Source organism: Salvelinus fontinalis, chromosome 22, assembly GCF_029448725.1.
Source record: "Salvelinus fontinalis isolate EN_2023a chromosome 22, ASM2944872v1, whole genome shotgun sequence".
NCBI lineage: Eukaryota > Metazoa > Chordata > Actinopteri > Salmoniformes > Salmonidae > Salvelinus > Salvelinus fontinalis.
This window is the reverse complement of record NC_074686.1, coordinates 15,048,672-15,075,427: the sequence shown is the minus strand read 5'-3', so window position 1 is coordinate 15,075,427 and position 26,756 is coordinate 15,048,672. Positions and strand designations below refer to the sequence as shown.

At 43.6% G+C, this 26,756-nt stretch overlaps 1 protein-coding gene across 1 annotated transcript; it reads right to left on the bottom strand.

Moving 5' to 3' along the window:
• Positions 1 to 121: 121 nt before the first annotated feature.
• On the bottom strand, positions 122 to 25,919 carry LOC129819930 (E3 ubiquitin-protein ligase MYLIP-A-like). The gene is made up of 7 exons (XM_055876636.1): positions 25,492 to 25,919; positions 24,037 to 24,227; positions 12,512 to 12,697; positions 7,066 to 7,263; positions 6,546 to 6,710; positions 5,032 to 5,461; positions 122 to 2,099 (listed from the first exon to the last, which is right to left on the bottom strand). Exons 1-7 carry the CDS (start codon positions 25,576 to 25,578, stop codon positions 1,878 to 1,880), a joined length of 1,479 nt encoding a protein of 492 aa, XP_055732611.1. The 5' UTR covers positions 25,579 to 25,919; the 3' UTR covers positions 122 to 1,877.
• Positions 25,920 to 26,756: the final 837 nt, after the last annotated feature.

The following is a 26,756-nucleotide window of genomic DNA, read 5'->3' as shown; positions in this document are numbered from 1 at the left end:
CTGTCCCCATTGAGAATGAGAACAGGTGAGTGAGGTGAAAGGTGGTAACTTGAACAGTCAAAGCCAATCAAATCAATGAACACATTTCTCCCCCAAAAATACAATTTAAAAAACTAAAATGCTTGTTTAAAAAAAAAATACTTTATTAATACTTTACTAGTTCAAAGAAATACAATATAAAAGACAGTTCTTTCTACATTTGCAGAGCATAGTTTTTGCTTCAGAAAACAGAAACAAATCCTACTTGAACAAAGTGATCAAATAATCAATCCCCTGCAGTGACTATGTGCCAAATGGTGTCAGCAATAAAGACAACATATTCCTCATCTTTAAAACAAAGAAAGTCTGTGCAAAGAAAGAATGCATATCAAAACACAATGTCGTTGTCTCAAATGGCACCCTATTCCTAAACAGTGCACTAATTTCGACCAGAGTGCTATGGGCTCTGGTCAAAAGTAGTGCACTGCATAGGGAATAGGGTGCCACTTGAGACACAAGCCAGTGTTGCTACATTAAGGCAAAACCCTATGGATAAAACACTGGCGAAATTTCCTTGATAAAGTGACAGTGTATTCATTCGTCCACCCCCCCCCAACAAACAAAAAAAAACTAAAAAAGCAGCTCGTATTGCACTGACAGATCGACTAGTAAGTACCCTTTAATAATAAAATAATAAGGAACTCCCTAGTTGGCCACATAGAACAGAAGTTGAGGAAGCACACACACACCACTACACAGTAGAGGCTGAAAAACTGTAGCCTGGTCCCAGAACTGTTTGTGCTGTATAGCTAACTCCTACAATCTGGGTTAATTATACAACACAAGCCGATCTGGGATCAGGTTAAAAAAACAGCCTTACTAATAAATAATCACAGATCACTTATTGAGTAAAAGAATACAGAGAGCATCTTATTTTGGGGCCTCCATTTGTGAAGGTTCTGTTATGGGAGAATGCTGAATGTCTGGAGCTCATAGAGTTCTGTATGAATCTGGTAGAGTGGAGTTACTTTATATGACCCATTGGGAATGGACTAGGAGATTCAACCATTTATCTTTCCCTGTCAGAGTTCTGGTTTGGTTCCAGAACCCTGGCACTCATATACACATTGATACCGGGCTTATCGTCAAGACTTCCCCTTGGCTGCATCCCAAATTGCAACTTTCCCTGCAACGTGCACTACTGGTCAAAAGTGGTGCACTACTGTACATAGGGAATAGGGTGCCTTTTGGGACATTGCTTCTCTAAAATCAGAATGCAGTGCTGTACCAGGGCCAGATTCCTACCCCCAAATAACTTTTCATTGGCATGGAAACAGAACAAAAAAAATGCATTTCACTCCATTAGAACCATAAAATGAAATTCTAAAAGCTTAAAATGCAAATATACTTATAAAACAACTGAACGATTATGTACGTTGCCTACTATTCTCCTAAAACACAGAATTCCCTCATATTGTACAAGCGTTGCAGGTTATGAGCCCAATAGATAATTCACATTCTGTACACGGATATGGAGCAAAAAACAAACAAAAGCACAATCCAAATGAAATAAATCAGATCACACCGCTACTGCTGATCAAAATCAACAGCTGCAGTTCAATTAAGAAAATATAATAGGCAATAACCCTAAAATTAAAATGGAGGGGTGGAAATTCAAAATCCCAAATCCATCATTGGTTTAAATGGTTTAAAAAAATAAATATCGACAGTGGAAAAATACCACTGTCAGAATGGTAAGGTGATAAACAAACAAAGAAACTGTGGTGTTGGGACTGGACTGTGTCTGGAATGGCATCATATTCCCTAATTAGTGCATTACTGTGGACAGCACTATGTAGGGTGCCAGGGTGCTATTTGGGACGCAGTCTGGAAGTGGTTTATGTCTCAGTCTGGTAGATCTTGTTGGAGTCGTGGTGGTTGTTGGTGTTGGTATTGGAGTGGTCCTTGGTGTGGCATGTATATGCTAGCCCACCTATAGCTCTGTGGACGGGGCTGCTGTCGTCGTCGTGGGAGGTGTTGCTGAGGTTTAGGAGACTGGTGCAGGTGGGCAGGTAGACATGCTGCACGTGTTCCACCTCAGATCGACACACCGGACACAACTGGGGAGAGATAATTGAATGTCAACATAAGACTAGCTGTCACTTGTTAAGTTACAGATATGGAACAGGTCAAATATATCAAAGAGCGCATCAAAGAACGTAAAGACATGGCTGTCAGTGGTTTGTTAAAGCAGTGGCTCTGCTACTACGGTCTTTGGGCCACTGTGTGCTACAAGTACTGCACATGCAGATCCACACACCGCTTCAAAAGGGTTCACACACCGCTTCAAAAGGGTTCACACACCGCTTCAAAAGGGTTCACACACCGCTTCAAAAGGGTTCACACACCGCTTCAAAAGGGTTCACACACCGCTTCAAAAGGGTTCACACGCCGCTTCAAAAGGGTTCACACGCCGCTTCAAAAGGGTTCACACGCCGCTTCAAAAGGGTTCACACACCGCTTCAAAAGGGTTCACACGCCGCTTCAAAAGGGTTCACACACCGCTTCAAAAGGGTTCACACACCACCCTATTTACCAGTGGAGGCTGTTGAGGGGAGGACGGCTCATAGTAATGGCTGGAATGGAGTCAACCACATGAAACCATGTATTTGATCCCATTCCATTTACACCAATATTATGAGGCGCCTTGGGCTGCAGAATGAACCAGGCAGCCAGAGTCTCAGAGTAATGGTTGTTGTATGAAGAAGGTGTGGACCAAAGCGCAGCGTGGGAAGTGTTCCGTTTTTTTAAATAAATAATCATGAACAGTGAGACAAAATAACAAAATGTAACAACACGAAACAGTTATGTCTGGTGAAGACACAAAAACGGAAAACAACTACCCACAAAAACCATGTGGGAAAAAGCTACCTAAGTATGGTTCTCAATCAGAGACAACGATAGACAGCTGCCTCTGATTGAGAACCACACCCGGCCAAACAACAAAGAAATACAAAACATGGAAAATGAACATAGAATGCCCACCCAAATCACACTCTGACCAAACCAAAATAGAGACATAAAAAGCTCTCTACGGTCAGGGTGTGACAGTAACCCCCCCCCCCCCCAAAGGTGCACCTGAACCTATAGGGGAGGGTCTGGGTGGGCATTTCACCGCGATGGCGGCTCTGGTGCGGGACGTAGACCCAGCTCCACCTCTGGCTTGGCCCACTTAGGTGGCACCTCTAGAGCGGGCACCCTCGTTGCGGGGGCCGGACTGGGCACTCTCGTTGGAGGCTCCGGGCTGGAGGCAGGCACAGGACTCACCGGGCTGGGGAGACATACAGGGGTTCTCTTCCTTGGCGGAGGCACCGGATACACTGGGCCGTGGAGGCGCACTGGCGGTCTCGAGCGCAGAGCTGGCACCACCCGTTCTGGCTGGATGCCCACTTCCACCTGGCAAATGCGGGACGCTGGCACCAAGCACACCGGCCTGTGAATGCTCGGCCAAGACACAGTGCGCATCACCCCATAACCCCATGCTCGCCACAGTAAGCACGGGGAGTTGGCTCAGGTCTCCAACCTAACTCTGCCACACTCCCCGTGTGCCCCCAAAAAACATTTTTGGTGGCTGCCTCTCGGGCTTCCTTGCCAGCCGTGTTCCCTCATACCGCTGGTTCCCTTCTCCTGCTGCCTTCGCTCTCCTGGCTGCCTCCACCTGTTCCCATGGGAGGCGATCCCTTCCAGCCAGGATCTCCTCCCATGTGTAGGATCCCTTGCAGTCCAGGATGTTCTCCCATGTCCAGTCCTCTCTTCCACGCTGCTTGGTCCCTTGGTGGTGGGTAGTTCTGTAACGGTCGTCGTATGAAGAAGGTGTGGACCAAAGCGCAGCGTGGGAAGTGTTCATGATTATTTATTTAATAAACTGAGCACTGAGACTAAATAACAAAATGTAACAACACGAAACAGTTCTGTCTGGTGAAGACACAAAAACAGAAAACAACTACCCACAAAAACCATGTGGGAAAAAGCTACCTAAGTATGGTTCTCAATCAGAGACAACGATGCCTCTGATTGAGAACCACACCCGGACAAACAACAAAGAAATACAAAACATAGAAAATGAACATAGAATGCCCACCCAAATCACACCCTGACCAAACCAAAATAGAGACATAAAAAGCTCTCTACAGTTAGGGCGTGACACTCAGAATCATATTTAAGACATCCAGAACAGCCTAATTATACTAACCAGTCTGTCAGTGACAGTGAAGAGTAGTGGAATAACACGGCAATTTAATTTAACCAGTCAATTGTATTATAGCCGTGTAAAAGCCTGTTAACCAACCCGGGACCACTAGATGGAATTATCCACGATACACTGTTCAGAAAAGGCTAAGGGGGAGGCCATGTTGGAATGATTTCTCTCTCCCTGGAATGTTCTCCCTGCGTGTCAGTTCTCTCCTCTCACTGTGTTTAGGTCCAGCCACACAAAACGACACATTTCCCTGTGGATTTAGTGGAATAGACATTTGCTGGCCTGCTGCCGGCAGCTTTAATACACAGCCGCTAATTCACCATCTGCGACGTCAGTTCAAGCAAAATTTAGGAGATTAGTGGGAGGGCCAATCAGGTGAGCTGAACCCATACATGAGCAAAATACTGGATCGGTTTTAAAAAATCATAAAATGGATATGAGAGAAAGAGAGGTTACTGCTCAGAGGGAGAGTGACTCAGGAGAAAATAAGTATTCTCCTTGAATCTGTGCTCTGCCACTCATGGTATTACACAGCTAGAACCCTAGAGTGTGCTTGTTGTGTTGTGCCAAGGACTACCAGAAAAGAAAGACATTAAACCTAACGAGACAGCTTTCGTATTCTGGGGGTAGATGGTAGTGGTGGCATCCAAATGTCGACTTGACCAAAAACCATCAAAAAAATCTGTGCATAGGTTAGTGTTCATTGACTAGTAGTTGTTTCTCAATTTGACCAAAACCAACATGCACAACATTCAATCATTTACAAGCATTCACTTTCGTCTCAGTCTCCTCACCGGTAGTTGGTTGGCGCAGGTCTGGCAGCACACCATGTGTCCACAGGGGCAGAAGGCTGCGTCTATCTCCTCCTCACAGCACAGCATACACAGCAGAGCCTCTCTGAGCTTCTCTAGTCTCTCCAGCAGTGCCCTGCTCTGCTGGCAGCTGCCACAATCCTCCCCCATCCCCTCCCCCTGGCCACGAAGGGGACTGTGCCCCAATGGCGTCCTCTCACCGCCCGTCCTCGCCGCACGTGCCACCAGGTCCACGATGCCGGCGTTGTAGAGTGCCCGGCGTGCGTAGTCGTAGACCTCCTTGGAGGTGCGTCGGATGTCGAAGACGTACTTCTTGCCCAGGTTTATGTTCTCGTTGAGGAAGAGAGACGCCAGGTGGCCCTTGAAGTCACGGCTGTACTGCATCATCACTGCGTTGGTCACTGTGTCACACCTGGAGGAGAAAGCGAGACGTTATTAACCAAGAAGTCAATCTAACTTTTCTTCATCGGTCAATTGAATGTTGGACAATTTTTTTTATCAATTGATTTCTCAATTCTCCCCTTTGACTCAACCTTTTCATGGGATTGATCATGTTTAATAGCAGTAAAGGACTAGAAATCCTCTAAATCTGATCCAGAAACAGTTACTACACTAAGCTCAAGTACAGAACAAGCCCATCTGCACAACCTGGGGAAGACATGGTGAAAAGTTCTGAACCCCCCCACACACACACTAGAGAGGTCATCTTTGTGACTATTATAACCCAGCTGTGAACAATCTCATTGCTCTGCAGTAGGCCAATTTAAATGGCTGACCTTCATTTTTCCAGGAAGAATAAAGCACCTTTTCATTAATATCAACACCATTACCGTTTATGGCTTTACCAATCACTTCAGACCAAGAACATGTAAAAGGAATTGGTATATAGTGGCTTCAACAAACTTCCTCCTTAAGGACCATAGCATAGTCTCAGTGAATGTGTACAACTGTAATTCAGGATGCATACTCAGCGAGCAGCACTCCCGGTTAAACAGAAAAAAATGTTGAGTGAAAGTGATTTGAGAGAACCTGACCTATCAGGACTTCTAAATGGGGAAGTGAAATGCTTGACTGGTTAGCTGCCCCCCTCGGCAGTAGAACGCTACAGTGCTCTAGGAGCATTCGTGTATTCTGAGGGCCGTAAAGTCAGCTGAATAAGTGACAGAAATACCATTTAGAGAGGATGCTCCAGTTGGTAGTGTAAATAAACGTGTTGTCAATACATTAGTGTTACAGTGCAGCCCATGGGTGGTTGTCAGTGTTTGTGGCTCTATACTATACTCAGAAGCACTCCTTTCAACCCTACTAAATAGTTAGCGGAGAAGCCAGTCCCTAAAAGGTTTCATCATGGAACATTTGATCAATAATGCCTTGGATCACTTGGTGATCAAATCTAACTGCACGATTATGATGACTATATGTGGAGTGCACTGTATAATTGGACTGCATGACTGTGTTTTGGCTCCCCACAAGTGGATCCTCTCCTGTCCCCTCACCTGTAGAAGGCATGTGTCTCTGTGATGGCCCGGTACAGTCCGCTGGCAGCCCGGTTGCTGATTAGCTTGAATAGCAGAACCACACTATCGCTGGTATCCTTGATCACCGTCAGGTAAACACTCTTCCCTGACTGGGTGGCTATTTGGATTATGGGATAGCTGATCCTAGAATGGATAAAGAAAAGTTGAAGGTGGAAACTATTCTTTAAACTAAATCCTGTTTTGCAATATTGTGTAATATTACAGGATTTCAGTTCCATGATGACAATCTCAGAACAATAAGACATTTCCTCGAAGGTAAAGATTGTGGGATAAATCACGTGGACATTACACTTCATATATATGGACATTTCAGTAAGCACAGTATTTGTAGGAGATACTCTGAACTATGTACAGTAGATTGTATATTGTGCACCCCATATACAAAGTGCTCTGATATGACTTTAGTCTATATTATGTTTGAGCTGACTGCACAAGAGATGGAGCACTTGGTTAAGTAGCCTGAAGACCCTTCATTTACCTGTTGACCAGGCTGAAGTCCTCTTTACAGACAGTGATGCCCTCCGGGCCAACCCCTATGGCCAGCCTCTGTGCCTCTGCGTCCCTGGCCCAGTGCCACTCCACCCCGTAGTGCTCCAAACTGGACACTAGCTGCAGGGCCTGGTACTCCACCGACCCCAGGCTCTGACCCTCCAATGCCTTGTGCTTAGAGATGATACTGTGAAGTGATGGATAGAGAGAGACAGCAGTGTCACTACTGGTTCACATCCAGAGCCTCATTGCTTCAAAGACTTACACAGAGCCACCATGCTTCAAATAGTTAATATTCTGTATTTATTTCCTGTGACGGCTGTGAGAAAACAGTACAGAAATCACATCTTCACACAGCTGAACAACGTGACAGACTGCTGGGTGCTGCCTGAGCAGTGAGTCTGTCACCCAGAGAGCAGATTTTCTAATATAAACCTATCATCCCCCTAATCTGATCAAATAATAAGGGAATCAGTTACTATAATGTAATGTGAGCCTCTGCTTGCGCTGCTAGTAGTTCTCTCCTCACTATATGTGCAGTGTGAATTAGAGTATGAAGTGAGTCATTATTGAGTTAACATTACTCATGGACTAAGCCTTTACTTCCTCAGTTCATATGAATATTACTCATACAGCTACTGATGCACTGTCTGTCCTGTCAATGGAAAACGTCAATACTTTTCCTTTAGACAGCTTTGCTGTTCTGAAACTGTCACAACAGTGACTATATTTTCCTGCAGTAATTTTCCTGCTTCAATATGGTAGAATGATATGCATGACATGTTTTCCTCAGGCATTGGAAAGCTGTTTCCAATCTTAACATTTACAGCTATGCTAAAATGATGACATGACACAACCAATATCTGTACTGTGTTATCATCTCAAGACATAAGCTTGATTAGGCGGAGTGAGAACTTCCATAAAATTACCCATAGTGCAATAGAAATATGCTTTCGCCAATTACTAAAAATAGAGCTGAATAAAATCACCAAATTGGCTATTATAATTTTGAAAACACACTAACAAGAGAGCATCATGTCCATGTGAGCCTGATTAACCCAGTACATTGACATCTGCATTTACCCTCCAATTATGATCTCAGGTGGGATCCTAGTGTGTGTCCCCTAGAGTGTGTAAACACAGTGATAGATCCATCCTCTGACCTAGTACAAACAGTCCCTAGTTTAGATTGGCCTGCACCCAAACTGCTGCTTCTCAAACTGTTGATTTAACCAGTCAACGAGCTGCTGTGCTACTCCCTGGCATGGTTCTGCGAGAGAGAGACTGTCTATTATGGGCTTTATGGGTTGGTGGTCGAAAACGAAACTGTGAAATGTGAGCGTTGACTGCGCTTTTAGGTTTAGTTTCACAGAAAGGATAAGTTGATGTTTAACACCTAGTTATAGTCCTGTTTTTTATGGCTGTTTAAAGGAATGTGTCAAGTCAGATTAAATATTATTCCTATTTCAAGTTTTGATTTAGAGTTTTTCCAGAATATGTAAGACATTTAACCGGCTAAAACTCAAACCTGCTACTGTAGCTCTAATTGTCCTTTAGGTGTTCAGTTCAATGCCTGAACAGGTTATGTTCATGACTAAGAAAAACAAGTGGCTGCATGGTAGGAACACGGGAGGGGTGTGTCTCTGTAGAGGGAACATTGTGACCATGTGTTATCCAGTTTGCGTCCAAAATGGCACCCTTTTCCCCCCATCCAGTGCACAACTGTTGACCAGAGCCTATGGGGGAAATAGTGTGCCATTTTGGACACTAGCTAACTATAGGGAGCCATTTCAGACACAACCCAAGTTTCCTCCGTCTGTTGCTCATGTCATGCTGGGTGATATCATGTGGGTCAAACTTTGTTGTTCCAATTGCAAACCTCCCTCTGCTGGTGAAAAACAAGTGGGTGCATGGAGACAACGTGGGAGGGGACGGGAGTGGGTGCTTTCTTTCTGTAGAGGGAACCTTGTGAGCACGTGTTGTTTAAGATACAAATTAAAGATCACTTTATTGGTCAATCGCACACAGGGCCCAAACAAAATTTTACTTACACTTTTAACTCAACCCCTCTGAGTTGTGGTGTTATCCAGTTGTGTAAAGTACTTAAGTCATTTTTTTCTGTACTTTACTATTTATACTTTACTTTATTTCTAAAGAAATTAATGTACATTTTACTCCATACATTTTCCCTGACACCCAAAAGTGCATGTTACATTCTGACAGGTAAAGGGTCCAATTCATACACTTATCAAGAGAACATCCCTGGTCATCCCTACTGCCTCTGATCTGGCAGACTCACTAAACACAATGCTTTGTTTGTAAATTATGTCTGAGTGTTGGATTTCCAAACTGTGCTGCTGTCTGCATTGCCAGTGTAACTCATACCCGGTTCTCATGGTACAAATGTTTATGTCAGCTGCATACGACTGACCGGTTCATATCCAAAAAGCAGAAGGCAAGGTTACGGCTTGGAGCAAATCAGGGGTTAGGGTGTAGTAAGTTATAGTCTTTTACACTGAATTGAGCACCAACCATAGATTCTTGGGAATAGGTACACAGCTTGGGTACACAAGTCTGGCCAACGCAACATAAGTTAATTTCATGTCAATTATGGTCATAAATGATTAAAGGTATAAATCTGTTTTGGGATTAATTTTAAACATTGGGAATTTCTCTTTGAAGCGCCTGACTAGATGTGTGACCGATGTTGGATGAATCATTAACACCACATCTGGCACTTGGTTCAGCTGGATTTTGATACTTCCATATCATATCAAGCCTACCATAACAGTACGTCTACCATATCTGTTCACTAAGCCAGCCGGCAGGATTGGGGCGTAACGGATTACATGTAAAGGATTACAAAAATAACGGTAACTTTAATCCGTTACCAGCTAAAATATTGTAGTCAGAATACAGAATACAGATACTTTTGAAAAACTAGATGATTTACTTTGAGGATTACTTTTAAATTCAGAAAGGATGTTTGCGGAAAAAATATTTGACACATGTTTACTCAATGACATTCAAATCAGCATTAAAAAAGGCGCATGTTTAAGTTTGTTCCTTAAAAACATGTGTCAGAGACCACTATGTCGACACACCAAATGTGTTTGATGGGTCGCGGGAAAAGAGCAGGAATGGGCTTTTGTAGCTACAGTACAAGCTACAGTTGAAGTCGGAAGTTTACATACACCTTAGCCAACTACATTTAAACTCAGTTTTCCACAATTCCTAACATTTAATCCTAGTAAAAAATCCCTGTTTTAGGTCAGTTAGGATCACCACTTTATTTTAAGAATGTGAAATGTCAGAATAATAGTAGAGAGACTTATTTATTTCAGCTTTCATTTCTTTCATCACATTCCCAGTGGGTCAGAAGTTAACATACACTCAATTAGTATTTGGTAGCATTGCCTTTAAATTGTTTAACTTGGGTCAAACGTTTAGGGTAGCCTTCCACAAGCTTCCCACAATAAATTGGGTGAATTTTGGCCCATTCCTCCTAACAGAGCTGGTGTAACTGAGTCAGTTTTGTAGGCTCCTTGTTCGCACACGCTTTTTCAGTTCTGCCCACACATTTTCTATAGGATTGAGGCCAGGGCTTTGTGATGGCCACTCCAATACCTTGACTTTGTTGTCCTTAAGCCATTTTTCCACAACTTTGGAAGTACGCTTGGGGTCATTGTCCATTTGGAAGACCCATTTGTGACCAAGCTTTAACTTCCTGACTGATGTCTTGAGATGTTGCTTCAATATATCCACATAATTTTTCTACCTCATGATACCATCTATTTTGTGAAGTGCACCAGTCCCTCCTGCAGCAAAGCACTCCCACAACATGATGCTGCCACCCCCGTGCTTCACGGTTGGGATGGTGTTCTTCGGCTTGCAAGCCTCCCCCTTTTTCCTACAAACATAACGATGGTCATTATGGCCAAACAGTTATATTTTTGTTTCATCAGACGAGAGGACATTTCTCCAAAAAGTACAATCTTGGCTGATTTCTTTTGATTTTCCAATGATGTCAAGCAAAGAGGCACTGGGTTTGAAGGTAGGCCTTGAAATACATCCACAGATACACTTCCAATTGACTCAAATGATGTCAATTGGCCAATCAAAAGCTTCTAAAGCCATGACATCATTTTCTGGAATTTTCCAAGCTTTTTAAAGGCACAGTCAATTTATTGTATGTAAGCTTCTGACCCACTAGAATTGTGATACAGTGAATTATAAGTGAAATAATCTGTCTCTAAATAATTTTTGGGAAAATTACTTGTGTCATGCACAAAGTAGATGTCCTAACAGAATTGCCAAAACTATAGTTTGTTAACAAGAAATTTGTGGAGTGGTTGAAAAACGAGTTTTAATGACTCCAACGTTACTGTATGTAAACTTCCGACTTCAACTGTACATACATACACATACATACATATATCCATCAATTGTTGAAGAATATAACTTATAAATGCCTCATGAGCTTAATTCAACTGTCACACTCCATGAGAACCCAAAACAAGCTTATTTTTCTCCAATGTTTGTAAACATTGTAAATGTAAATAAACACTGCATTGCCTCATAACATGGTTAAAACTATAATGTTGATGTCATGGATGGTCAGTCCTTGATTCCATAGTTCTGTTTATTAATCTGACAGTGGTTACATTTCTCCAGGCCCATTCCTCAGCTTTTTACCAAAACAGAGGCGGGCAACCGTTTTGTTATTGTTTCATCTGTGAATTTGCCCTTTAAAACAGCTGCATATTATCAAGATACATTTTCACCAACAAAAATGGTAAACAGGCCTATAGCAAATGCAGCATATGGCATTCGTTTTTACATGTAAATAGCACTTTTCAGTAGTGCTCAAAGCATGCCATTCCATGAGCACAGCATCAGTTTTAATCTAAAGATATAATTTAATCATATTACTTTATGTAGTAGAAAGCGATGGGTTAGAAGACGCCTACATAACCAACCCATTAAGTAAAATGTAACATCCATTTATGGCCCGCTATGTAAACTTTTACAATGATTTATCTTGCAATTGGTAACATACATTTTTGACTTCTTCTAATACCATTTAAGAGGAAAGTAATCTAAAAGTAACTAAATGTAATCAGATTACGTTACTGAGTTTGGGTAATCCAAAAGTTACATTACTGACTACAATTTGGGACAGGTAACTAATGGATTACATTTAGAAAGTAACTTACCCAACCCTGCCAGCCAGCAACCTTGTCAAGGGCAGCTTTGCTTTCAAAATTCCAACAGTGTATTCATGTCCTGCAAACTCCAACCAATTAGCATTAAGGCTCAAGCTCAAATCCTTTTTTAAACACACAACAGGGGTGTGTGTGTGTGCGTGTGCGTGCATCGGTGTGTCCAGTCTACACTCATTGTCTAACATATCCCCAGGTGTCCCCTGCCCTTACCTGTCGACTGTTGCCGGGCAGGGTTCGCTCCCACACAGCTCAGAGTAGCAGTATTTGGCAGTGTTCTGGTTGTAGTCTCTGAACTCGGCCTGGGCCAGTAGGGCACTCAGCACCTCAGCCTGCTCTGAACACATCCTCAGGTGGCCGCTGTGGAGGTCCTCCTTGACATGCATGAAGAACACATGCCTGGTGGAGGGAATAGAGAGGGGCAGGAGACGTTAGACATGGACTGGATTGGGGAGGCGAGGGGGTACACAGGGCCTGGAACCAAACAGGTGATGGTTGGTAGATCAGAGAGGGACACAGAATGGAGCAGGTGGTTAGAGGTTGGGTTACAGACACACACCGAGTAGCTAATTAGTGAAAGCGGTTCCCAGTCAGTGTGTGACGTGGTTTGACTTTTAACCCAGTGACACAGTCCGTGTGTTCTAATTGCTCCATAGCTCTCATCATGGTGGCAGAGTGCAGTGTACACACAGAGCTCTATAGCCATTATCATAGAGGAGCAGCAGCTAGCCTTGTACACCTTCTGCATTGCCTGCCTATTCACTAACCCCAGTGGTGTGCTGCGGCGCGATAAGCAGCCAGGTTGCTACTGCTGTTGTGATGTAACACTGTGGAGTCTGGGTACGATAGCACCATTTAGCCTAGGCATCCCTCAATCCTTCCCTCCATCCTTCTGCCTGGCTCATGTTTTTCCCCCCGTTAAATACCAAACACAAGCCCACAAAGTCCGGGCTAAGTCAATGTAATGGCAACACAACGCTGTAATCTTGTTCTTTTGGCAAGGTAAGGGCCCTTCCCGGTTGTCGGTAAACACTTGTTATTATGGCAAATTCAAAGTGTGGAGGGGGGGGGGGGGGGGGGGCTATGGGGGAAAATGTGATAAAACAACAAGGAAGACTTTGTAGATCTGTGTGCAGAACACTAGGCTGCAGCGAGCCAAATGCAAAACAACCAGAGTCAAGGAGGCTTTCATTGTTTTCCCCCGAAAGCTTTGTTTCTTGTTTATTAGTTTCAGAGATGTCGTGAATTATTAGACGTTCAAGGTCAAGGTCCATCTGACCTATGTAACATGATAACACTTTCAACAGGAAAAGCCTATTCTCCTGGACTGTATTTATGGTTGGTAAAACCAGGGTTTCCCTGAGTTTTGGAAACCCTGGGTTAAACAATAACTAGTAATATGACAGAGGCAGTGACAGAGGACTCATTCTCTCCCACCAAAAGGAGGGTGAACTAGAGTGGCCTAGTCTCAGAACTAAACTGAAAACTAGCACAAGCCGGTCACGTAACCCTCCCTCCCTCTCCCCCCTCAGACGGGATGAATTCAACTGGAGTGAACCAGACCAGACTCCCTTCTTGTTTTTCTCACACATACCGTAAAAGTTAAATAAAAAAATAGCCCGGGCCTTTATTTGCTTATTAGAGACAGGCACTTAGAGACAGGCTTCTATTTGAGCCAGGTGTCCATTTCCTTGATGCACACAGTTTTTGTTCACTTGCGTAGTTAATTTAATCCCAGCATTCACTTCCAGCATTTCAATCAATTTCTTAATTTCCTGCACCAATGCGTTATCATTTACACACTGTAACATTTATTTGTATCTTAGTTTTTTTTCTTCGAAATGGAGGCATATCAACTTTCGCTTGACAGAATAGCAATTTCCCCATTTCTGGTGGTCTGTATTCCCGAAGTTGTTGACTTTTTGTGCTTGCCAGTTAACTAGCAGTTATCAGCTATAAGCAGCCAATGGCTAGCAGTTTCTTACTGGTGATAACAACCAGGGGCACAACTTTGGTTTTAGAAGTGGTGGGGGGAGCATTTTGAGGGACATAAACAGCCTACCCTAATGCTCAGAGGTAGCCGCATGGTCCTAAAGCACACCATTGCCTTGTTTTGTATCACATTCCAATTATAAAACTGTGGTGGGGGGGGGGGGGAATTACATTTCAGAATGTGGGGGTAGCGCCCCAGTGAAAGAATGCGCCCCGGTGAAAGTTTCACCCCTGATAAAAACTGATTGCCATCATTTTTTCATCTCATTACTAAATTATGTAATATAACATATCGAAACCAAACCTCGTAAACAATTCATTTAGACCCGGCGTATATTTGAAACAGGTGTTTATTTGCTGAAATGTGTGCCGTTGCCCGGCTATTAAACGTGACGGACAGCTATGAGTCTCTGCATTTAATTGAAGTTTTACAGTACTGTAAAACATAACATAACCAGGCATACCACCACCAGAGGCAATCTGTACAAATTAATAACACAGAACTACGCAACATCCATAACACAAAGCAATGGAAAATAGCACTCCCACCGAGTAAGAATGTGTGACAGTGTGCCTTTAAAAAAAGAGATGTTCTGTTGACTGGTCTCATCCTGCCCCCAGTGCCTTATGGGCAGGAGAGGGGGCATGGGAACACAGCTTGGTTGGCACTCAGTCTTCTTGCCTCCTTTAAACCCCTTGGCTTCAGCAGGGAACAGATACACAAAAGAAGAAGAATCACTTCAGGACAAGAATTGAGAGGAATATTACCATACAATAAAGGAGATCTAAACAATAGTAGCTCTAGGGGCATAATAAACAACAGTTTGAGATGGTGTTAAACAAACCGGCCCAAGTAGATCTATTCCAGACAGTCCCAGCCCTGGCCCCCTTTCCCAGCAGCTCCAGCCCTAGCTGGAACAGTACACACAGCTGTCCGTTTCCTCTATTGTGTTAGGTCCAGCAGCAGCAGCACAGTGGCCAGTAGGCTGCTACCTGGCCAGTTGGAAACAAAGGGCTGTGACTACCTGGGGGTTACTATAGGCCACAGGCCCTCCTGGCCTGGCTGCTCTCCCTCACCACTCAGTGGGAGGACCTCTCCTTTATCACCCCCCACACCCCCATCTAATGCTGCACTCTGGAGTGGTTTAATCTATGCTTAGAACATGGGCTAGGTTATCATGTTTGGGTGTATACAGTATCTGGAACATTCCTCGTGGTAAGAAGTGCAATACTAGGTGGGTGTTTACAAGGTCATGGCCTACATGGGGTGATATACTGTACAGGAACCAGACAAGTCTAGTGTGCACAGAGTACTGTAATGATTTCCTTCCTACTCTTTATTTCTTCCTGGCTCTTCCTGGTCATTGATGCACACATGGATTTCTCTTCACATGGATCCCTGCTTGACCCCTCAACAGTCTAGCCTGTCCAAAGTCTGTACAGAGTGTAACATTGCATACCAATTCTCTACCCTTCTGCCCTTAGTGTGCACTTGTCCACTTCCTTTAGGAGGAGAATACAGGCATAAGAAATATGGGGGTAAACTCCCCACATGCTTTTTCTTGGCTCTTCCAGGTCATTGAAGCACACATGATTTCTCATCCATCCCTGCTTGACCTCACAACTGTCTGTGGGTCTGCTGATTCCAGACTGCCCAGCCAGGGGAGAGGGGGGGTTAGTAGGTGTGTCCTGAGCCTGGCTCCTGGCTATGTGGGAGCTCCTCTATCAGGGGAGTCTGCCCCTGTCAGGCCCTATAGCACACCCCACTGGGAGACAAAGAGCAGGGAGAAGGAGGGAGGCTCTGGAAGCAGCACCCCGTTATGGAGGTAGACATCCAGGGCAGCAGGGTGAGTGTCTCCCCCTCTCCCCCAGTGCTTTGATGTGGACTGTGGAGGGTGATGTGAAGGGGTTGTAAACTGGTCTGACTAGCCACTGTGCAGGACGGTGACCGGTGCAGACAGGCTCACGGCTCTAACTTTAACTCCTACAGCGGCTGGAGGGCAGAAATGCCAGGCTGCATCAGGACAGAGAAGCATTACAGTCCAGAGGTGCCCAGACTGCCAACACCATACCAGTCCCTTCCCTGCCCACACACACACACTGGTCCCTACCCAGACACATCTCCGCACACTGCCCACTGTCTGTCCAGGGAGAAGGCAACAGACAGACAAAACAGCAGGGGTCTCTCATTAAGCCTGTAGGGAATCTAATAGAGGAGAAGAAAATCATTGACCCCCCCACCAGCCCAGTTTAAATACAACTGGGAAGAATAAAACCTCTTAAGACATTCACTACAGTCATCTTGATGAAAGGAAAGAAAACGGGGGCACGGAACAGCTGCTCTCAGACCAAGGAACCGCATGGTGGATTTACTGTTCACACACGCACACACCGGGCAATAGATGACAGTGAGTGCTCCAACAAAATAATCTGTTCTCCTGCTGGAATGTTAAACACTTCATTACATAGCTGGAATAATTCAATTAAAGTGCACCGTAGCCTGGCACGGCCGTAGCCGGGAGGAATATGGGTCATTACTCCCTTTCTGTGACAGATGGAAGATGCAGGAGGAGAAGAGGGATTACTGACTGAGTTCTGGGTTTATTAGTGACATTTCTACTGTTTTAGAGAGAGCAGCCCTGTGGAGTTTTAGATTGTCAAAGTTAACTTAAAGGATTTTGTGTATTAAAATCTCTTTTCCTGAAATCCTGTCTTTACTTTTTCCTCCAGCGATTAAAAAAAAAACTTTAACTGTTGAAAAGCAATATCCCAAGTGCAAACTCTGAGTACGGCATTCAAGGAGTGTGTCGGATGGGAATTTGGGTTGTCATCAGCCACCCCCCCCGCCCACCCCCTTGCTCAAGGAAAAATAGAGAACGAAAGAGGAATGCCCCCCCCCCCCCCCACCCACCCACTTGTGCCATGTCATGACATACCTGGACCACCTACTGAGATGTGCATTTAAAAAAAAAAAAAAAAAAAATCAAGTGTTAAATGAGGCGAACAGGGGACTGGAGTGCCACTGTAAGCTGCTGCTTGTTCACATGGCTAACTATTTTTAATAAACTTATTTCAGAGTAAACATTCTCAAAAGAAGCCGATCACAAATTATAGGGCAATTTGGTGAAACTTTCTTTGTTCTTCTTACCATCCTGGCCTATAAAATAATTGTTTCGACTTGACTTCTCTCAGTAGTAAGAGAGAAGACATTAGTCACAGAGCTCTGTCTCCAGAAGAACAAAAAGTTCCTGTGAAATGAAATGATAAACCTCTGCCTAGTTACTGCACCGTGTCAGCCAATGAAAAGTGTCAGTTTCAGAGCTCACAGGGCCAGGCTCTAAACAATGTGGTTTGTAGAAGTAACAAATAACACAGCCCAGAGCTGTGTGCTAGAAGTAACTCCCAGTCAACGAACTCTAGTAACCCCAGTCCAGGGACCAGTTTTACAGTCTCTCAATGGAAACATCACAACAAGGATGTTAATCAAATAGTTTAACCAACGGAACGAGAGCAATAGAAATGTTTTTAAAAAGTGGGGAAACAAAACACTAAATAAACAAGAGAAACATTTAGTTCTGGGCCGAGTGAACTCATGAATCCAACAACTACCATTTTGAGGTGAACAAAGAAGTTGTTTGTAAGCTAAATCGACCTCTGGTTAAGGGGAGAGAGTGTTCCAGATTAACGGATTGTAAAAGGGTAATTAAACATAACCCAGGCTGAGCCAGGGTGCTTTGGGCAGGAGTCACACATACACACAAGCCCAGAGACTGCCACAGCCATCCTTCCTGGCCAGAGACTAATATTATGGGTTCAAACCAGATATGAGGGAAGGCTACTTGAGTTCAGAGAACTTAAAAGGAAAGTTAAACAAGTCTGGGTGGAGGACAGGGACTGTGACAACCATCTTGTCTCCCCAACTAATCCTACTGGTTGCAATGCTGTGACAACACGATTGGTCTTAACGTCAGTGAAAAACATTTGCCTGGTGGTGAAAATATCTAGAACGTTCTGCTTCAGCAGACATGTAAAGACAGACACTTTTGGCAGAGACATCTGGAGTTGGCAGATCTGGATAATACAAACTGCTCTCCTCAGGTTTAGAGGGAGGACATCAAAACTGTTGGAGTTGGGTTGCAAAGCAGAAAAACATCTGACGACCTGCATTTGCACGCAAATAAAAATTCACGAACACTATCAAACTTTTTTGCAATTCCTCCTCCATCTCCTCTATGATAACGAAATTCACATTAGATTAACGTGGACAGCAGACAGATACAGTAACAAATCAAATCAACAAGACCTTGACTCAACCATAAGAATGCATGCTGCTGCCATTCAAAAACAAAAAAGTCCAAATCAAAAACTGAAGACCTATTAAAGCTCCCATGCAGTCTTAACGCATGTCATTTTTTAAATCACTTTGTCTAATAAATCACTTTGTGCGTCTTTTTTTTTTTAAATAGAACTCCATTATCGTCATTTTCACTATTTTCATTATCGTCATTTATTTCATAACAGAAAAAAGGAAATCATATTAAAGGCACTGCCCCTTTAAGAATTTCCTTCCATTCTGAACCCAGCATTAGCTGAATTGACCAGTCAAATTGCTAGGGTTAGGGGCTCCAAGTCCCTTCAAGAGATTCTATTTCTATGGAAAAGGCACTAAAAACATTCATTTTCTTATTCATGGCAGATGAGGTCTGTTAATGGCTGTGCCTTCTGGATAGCTAACCTCCGACCAACTGTTGACCTGATCAGAATGCTAAAACACTGCACAACAAGGGGAAAACATGTCCATTTAGACAAGCATGGAACACACACTACCTCCAGGCTAGTGAGGGGTAATGATGCAGATAGTACACCATTCATTGAGGGGGACAAGTTTCAACCATAGAATTAGAACTATTAGAACAGAACTGACATTCTAATAATTATATTTCTATGGGGCCAACTCAATTTCTGAACCAATAGAAATGTCAGAAAGTTTCATAAAAAAGTAACATGGTTTTGGTTTGAGCAAACAGCTTCTAAAACAAATAGGAAGTCTACTACTTCTCTGGAAATACCCACCAAATGCAGAAGTAGATATTAAACTGCCCATATCTGGTCAGTGTGTGTACACACACAAGGCTGCCTCAAGCCATGGTCAAAGACCAGGCAGGGTGTTTCAAAAGCTACCGGGGCAGAGTGGAGCTGAGAGATTCTGGGATCTCAAAGCTACAGGATTAGGATGGGGGGTTTTGTTTGATGTTGGGAGGACAAGAGGAACTGCAGAAATCGGACCAAATTGAGCCAGTGCTACAGATGAGAGCCGTGTGTGTGTATTTATAGAAAGCTTTAAAATGTGATGTGTGTGTGTGTTGCTGAATCTCTTTAGACCCCTCCACACACACACAGGTTAAACCCTACAATGGATCACCGTTTCCTGGGAGTGGCTAGTTGCACCTTAGGGTTTTACTCCTTGTCTATTTATTATAACACAGAAAACATGGGATGCCTCAATAGTCAACTGTAAAACAGTAAACGCACACTAGCTGATGTCTCCAACACTCAACCTCACAGTTAATAATCCCCATGTCTGGCATAGAGCGGACGTCTCTGGTATAAAAAATGTTTAACTATTCAAGGATAATGGGATAGGAGCAGGATTTAGTGAAGATTCTGTAAAACGCCAAGCTTATGTAAGCAGTTTTCTTATTTTAATTGTATGTGTGCCGAGTCCACCATATGTTATGTAACCGGGCTGAAAGATGGCGAGAGAGAGAGGCGTGTGTGTGTGTACTGGCACTGAGGGCCAAGCTTGTCTGTCTACACCCACTAAGGACATTTCGTACACACACCTGTTACTACCCACAGGTTTTCCTGTACCAGGACATTACGTTTTAGGAGTGTGTGTGCCCTATAATGCTGGAAAATCCCCTGGCCCCTGGGTCAGGTCACCACCTAGCACTGTTACTTGCCAAGAACACACTGTTTTATTGGTGGATATTAGTTTGAGCATGTTCCATTGGTTTATTTTAGTTTCTAAGAGCTGTCCCTCACTAGTAAACTATTCGGTGGTCTCTCTCTCATGCACCAACTGACAGTGCAACACTTGAAGCTATCAGACCAAGCCAATGGATTCAAACGGAGACTAAAATACATGCAGATAAGAGATAGAGGGACGCTAGTCAGAGACTGTTCTCTCTGCTACTGCACAGTAAGCGGTACCGGAGCGCCAAGTCTAGGTCCAAGAGGCTCCTAAACAGCTTCTACCCCCAAGCCATAAGACTCCTGAACAGCTAATCAAATGGCTATCCAGACTATTTGCATTGCCCCTCCCTCTGGAACGCTGCTGCTACTCTCTGTTATTATCTATGCATAGTTACTTTAATAACTCTGCATACATGTACATATTACCTCAATTACCTCAACACCGGTGCCCCCGCACATTGACTCTGTACCGGTACCCCCCTGTATATAGCCCCGCTATTGTTATTTTACTGCTGCTCTTCAATAATTTGTTATTCATTTCTCTTACTTTTCTGGGGGTATTTTCTTAAAACGGCATTGTTGGTTAAGGGCTTGTAAGTAAGCATTTCACTGTAAGGTCTATACCTATGGTATAAGGCACATGTGACAAGTAAAATTTGATTTGAGACAGTCATGCATTCCACATGTACTTACTAAGAAGTTCTGCCCACACTATGAGTACCAACTTATGCATTTTGTATCTGTGTTTACGAAATATGTGTGTTTACGAGTGTATCTATTTCTGCCTGCATGCCTGTCCGTTTGTGGTCTGTGTGACGGGCAGAGGGAAGCAGCAGTAGCCCAACGAGGGGAAATGTGAAGGCACAAAGAGGGTTAAGGCATATGACGACATTGTGACGTTAAGAGTTTTTACGGCTGTTGATGCACACCAAAATGTAGGCTAGACGCCAGCTGAACCAAAGCAAGCAGAAGGCTTTAAGGGAGATGTTGCTCATCTCGCTCCCTGCCACACACACAGAGGGAACAAAGACCTGTTTTCACCACAGAGAGACATGACCTTCCAGTAACCACTGAGTCACAAATACCACCACTAGAACAGAGAGAGTAGAGAGCACACAGCATGCTAACAGAAATATACATCATGAGTGTGGAGAGTTTCCATGAGTTGAGATCACCACACTGGTTCACACAGGCCTGTTCTCTAGAGAAAGATGCAGAGGAAGTCAAAATGGCCGCTTCTTTCCTATCTGAAAATCTGGTCTTCATTGTCTTGAACACCATCCAGAGAGAGAGAGAGAGAGAGATGGGGCCCCATCCTCAACCACTTTAAATTATTCTACATCTGGTAGTGACAGCGTGCGGGCCAAAAATAAAATTGTTGAGCCGAGCTCTACCCACCACAACTGTGTGCGTCTGTGTGTGCGCAAAACCTTCGCTACTTTTAATTAAGACTCACACATTACCATCCCCTCTCTCTATACACCCCCCCCCCCACGTCTTTATCTCCCCCTTTCCCCTTGTCCCCGGCTCCACACACACCCTCTCTCCTCGCCATCTGTTAAAGACCCTCCTAATCTGCCAGAGGTCAGCAGTGGATGAACTGCCATGGGTCCTGACGTCTTCCAATAGCAGACACAAATAGTGTTTTCTGGCTGAGAGTACTTAGCACCTCTGAACAGAGTACCAGACGTAATTTGAAAAACGATTCTACATGTAGAGTCGTCAGCAGCCATGCGCTTACCGACGGATGGTCCCTAAAAACACACCGTGCCGAATGGCAGATCGACATTCGGTGCGATGTGTGAGCGCATCCTAAAACTGTCCCCAGAAAGACTGCTTTTTTAGCTTCCTCACCCCTTAGCTCCCCTGGTCAACTCCCCTTTTCTTCCCCTTAACTGCACAGGCATGCTGTCCAGTCTTAAAGACACACAAAGTCCATTGGGGCGGCAGGTAGCCTAGTGGTTAGAGTGTTGGACTTGTAACCGAATGCAAGATCGAATCCCTGAGCTGACAAGGTAAAAATCTGTTGTTCTGCCCCTGAACAAGGCAGTTAACCCACTGTTCCTAGGCGGTCATTGAAAATAAGAATTTGTTCTTTATTAACTGACTTTCCTAGTTAAATAAATCAAATAAAAATCCTCAAAGACAGACAATGAAAGGAAAAAGGACTTGCCCTCCAAGCCAGGGGGAGGGAGTGGTAGTGTATACTTATAGTCCAGACAGAGACAGCTGGGAGGAGGGGCAAGAGGGATAGATCTCAGTTTAATGAACAGTTACTGGCCGACCTTGCCTGGAGAGAGAGCGAGAGGAGCTCAGAGGCTCAGCCCCACACACAACTCCCTCTCCTCTAACAGCATGTTATCAGATGCCTTCCCTGGCAGACTGACTGGGGTTAGAATCTACTTTTAATGATACAGTATCTGTCCTACAGCTGTGGAAAGATATCTGATGATACTAACGTGAATGCTGCATGCAAAACTTTACTGGGGTTCGCAATGAGACCAGAGCACCGTATTAATAACATCAAAAGAGAAGCTCTGAGTTGATTCTCTGCTGGTGCATTTACAAACAGGATTTACAACATATTTTTGAGTGCGGACGCATCACACCTTTTTACATATAGTGCACTACTTATGAACAGGGCCCTTATAGGGAATAGGGTCCCATTTGCAATGCAGCCTAAGATTCAGTCAGGATCAAGTGCGTCAGGATGTTTTACTTTGTATGGAGACTTCTAACTAGAGGGACCTCTAAAAGGCTGGGAGGAGAGAACTAAACTAGACTCCAAAGGTCCTGTTATCCATCAGCATGAAGTCGGTGTGTCAGGCCTTTCGCTAGGGATACGTTTCAACAAGTTTTTTAGAAGACTGGGCAATATCTTCACAGGTTGATTAATATTACAGTCTTTGTATAAGAGAGGAAGAATTATTTTTTAAATTAGGCTGACGGAACACAGAGCTAAGTGAGCATATTATATGAGAAAACTACACTAAATAAAGCCTTTTACATTGGTGTCTGAAAACTTTTTGTTCTTTCAACTATTTTTTCAGAGTTTGTAGTAAAAAGCACTTTTAACATCTAAACAAAGTCACAACTGTGAGATGTGCCTTTGAGACTTTGTAAAAAGCCAAGACAAAAGAAACCAAGGCAAAAGCACAACATCAACAAAAGTGTTAATAAGGACACTTCTCCTGAATGAGAAAAAGTATACGAAAGACAAAAGAAACCAAAGTGAGCACACTTCATCATTCGTTTGAATGAGAGCCAGCATAGGATGTCTGGAGGAGGGCTGTGTAGCTCTCCGCAGGCAGGGCCAGGCAGAGGGACCCTGGGGCAGCAGTAAAGGAGTCTGGAACCTCTACAGAGATCATATTTCCTTACTGCCTCCTGCCCGGCTCCGCTTGGCGCCACAATGACCTGTAGTAACCCTGTGTGCTGCAGGGTTACTGTAGGCCGTTTCACTGTACAGTCGAATCAGGAAGTCACAACTAACTTCACAGGCTATGACGGATCTGGTTGTTTCTCTTTCCCCCTGCTCCTCCTCCTCCTATAGTACATTACTGGAATCTGAATGGTTGAGTTAGAGATTATGTTGTAATATGAATATTTAGTAAGTAACTGCCCTAGGTTCTTTCTCTCCTTTTTTCATTTTAACAAGATGATGCAGGGATGGAAGAGAATGACTATTGTAATGAGATGGTTAAATATGCATGTATGCTCATGATGTGGTGTTGAATTTTGTCTGTGTGCGATATACATAACATCCATACCTAGTCTGTTCCTGGAGTATGAGATGTGGTTCCACAAAGAACTTGACTCTAAGCCTGAGTCGGCAGGGAGTCAGATTGTCCATCTGCTGACAGATTCTGTTCCTCAGGTTGAGCCACAGGTTCTCTCCCTTACTGCCCGAAAACTGCAGGCCAAAGTAGTCCACCTCTATGATTCCCAACTTCCTACACACCTTTGGAATAAAAGAGGAAGATATCAGTTATGGAGAAACAAAAAAAACAAACACGTAAAAACCAAAGTAAAACCAAAAATAAACGCCAAAGTTGCCTAACCGCAGTTTGTGTAGGCCGAGAAGTTTACGTAGCATCTTCAAGAAAATATGAGACAGTTTAGCATGTTTCTTTATTATCATTTTTGCATTTGCCATACATCAATACCAAGGCGGTAAAGCCGGTGGGAGCAGTTAAGTGGGAAATAAATGTGGATATTTTTCCCGCGGTTAATAAACTTCATCACGAGCGCATCCTACGCGCCTCTCCCCAGCAGCAGAAAAGGAACGGAGTTATGTAACATCAAGTGTAGCCGAAATCCAGAGGGGACGGAGGGTGAGATAACTATACCGACTCAAAGGACATGTCAGCGCGCTGTGCATATGAGATAGGAGCTTAGAATTGATTTAGAACTCATTAGAAGACAACGATTAGGCCCTCTGACAAATCCACATGTTTACGGATTGATGGCTAGGCCTACATCATTGGCACCATAACGTTTTGTGCACATGATAATTGATGTAACGACTTTAGTATTTATATTTAAATCTAAAAACAGATTATTGCAATATGGTAGACTACTATTGGATATTCAAGGTTGATTAAGTCAACAGTAGACTATTTTCGTGAGAACACCCATTGAAGCTACACAACATTGCTAAGCATGCACAGGGACCAACATGAACTGAAGTAACCTTTGTTTGACAAAGCCATATACTTTATTCGCGACTAGACTACCAGGAAGCAACTCCCTCAGATGGCACCTTCATACTCATTTCGAAAATCACCAACTCAATCATCATGAGTTGAATTGTGCCATAAATCAAAATTGTATATTCTTTCTTTGTTACGGAAAATGTAGCCAACTTGTTTCCAAACAAAGCAACATTGTTGCACGATTGAGGAAGCACATTTGTATCGCTGTGTGTGGCAATGTAGCATACATATCCAGTGACAGACAATGCTGTTTAGAGAGAACTGACGCTGGCGACAGAAAATCTAACAATAAACAGGAACTTTGAACATCAAAATGTGGATTTCTCATCTCGGCAATAAAAAACACGTTCATGCTGACAAAGTGTTGCGATTTAATCCACAAATAAATGTGCACTTGCAGGACAATTTTCACTGTAATTCGACAAATGTATCTATAACCTACAAATAACGTATAAACAACAACCCGAAAACAGAAAAATAACAAAAGGAAGAATTAAAATCAGTATCCACCTTATTGAGACAGTCTTCACCATTCGCCTTCGAATCAACTTCCACTTCCATAACCACCGAATCCGGACGGGTAACATGGCAAAGCATTTTGGCTGTCTAGTATTTTATCTTTGGTCTATACCTCTTTTAAAATAATAACACAACCACGGTATTCCTCTTTTGAGACCCTACATCAAACCTTCGTCCACTTTCCAAACCCTCTCACTTCGTGTGGCAGCCAAACACTCCCTACCAGCGGTAAACTATATCAATGAATTGCTATGCAAAGCACTGACTACTCCGAAGCAGCCAATTACAATGCGTTTAGCATATGAGGCTTCCACCCGCTAGCCTTGCATCCGCGATCACCGTCATATCCAAACGGCTAGTGCAATCCGGGATCCTTGGGACAACCCCTACCCTAAACCCTAATCCAGGGGTGTCAAACCGTAAAGTGGTTCAGTACGGCTGAGTAAAACAAATAAAACAATTGTGATTTTTTTTCCGGTGGCGGACGAACTCAAAAAACGTTAAAATAACTGCAACGAAATCGAAACTGTATAAAAAATGATAATGGAACTATGTTCATACAGTTTCTTGATTGTCCAGCCCGCCAATAATCACTAGACAGGGAGAATTTAACATAAAAAAATGATGGATAGAGGATACATTTTTGACTATTTAGAGTCAAGGAAATATAACATATTTTCAGTGCGGCCCTCCAGTTCTCCTTGAAGGCCGAATGCGGCCCCCAGGGCAAGATTTGTTCAACACCCCTGTCCTAACCCCAACCTTAATCCCCTACCCTAACCATAACCATAACCCTTACCTTAACCATTTCAATTTCAATGGGGTAGGGACATCCCAAGGAGTCCGAATAGCATAGACCATATTCAAACGAGACCATCTCGTGGCTACAATGCATGATGAGGACAACAAAGGCGCCCCCTTCTGGGGTTTTCTCCAGAGTGTGCAGCTCGTTGGACCTCTCATAAGTCTATGGGTCTTTCACCTGCTTGATAAGAGTTGACTATCCATGGAAATATCCGGTATAGAGTGGCTTGAGTTGTAAGTTGAGAGCTGCATATGAATTAATAATGCATTGAAATAGGCTAGTGATCAGAAATAGCAGCAGTAGAGGACTATGTGCACCCCAAACATGTATTTCTGTGCTTACTTTCAAAAGCATCTGAATGTTCAATGCAAAAATCTCCCATTGTTATTGCCCAATACACTCCCTTGCCTTGTGCCCAGTGAGCAAAGTCTATTCCTGTACGTTGGCTAGA

What these genes read in the sequence shown, in the direction of transcription:
- LOC129819930 (XM_055876636.1), bottom strand. Translation starts at nt 25,578, where the DNA reads ATGCTTTGCCATGTTACCCGTCCGGATTCGGTGGTTATGGAAGTGGAA. An exon ending in GTGAAGACTGTCTCAATAAG is followed by an intron (nt 24,228 to 25,491) that starts GTGGATACTGAT and finishes TTTATTCCAAAG; the next exon opens with GTGTGTAGGAAGTTGGGAAT. An exon ending in GACTTCAGCCTGGTCAACAG is followed by an intron (nt 6,711 to 7,065) that starts GTAAATGAAGGG and finishes TATCCATTCTAG; the next exon opens with GATCAGCTATCCCATAATCC.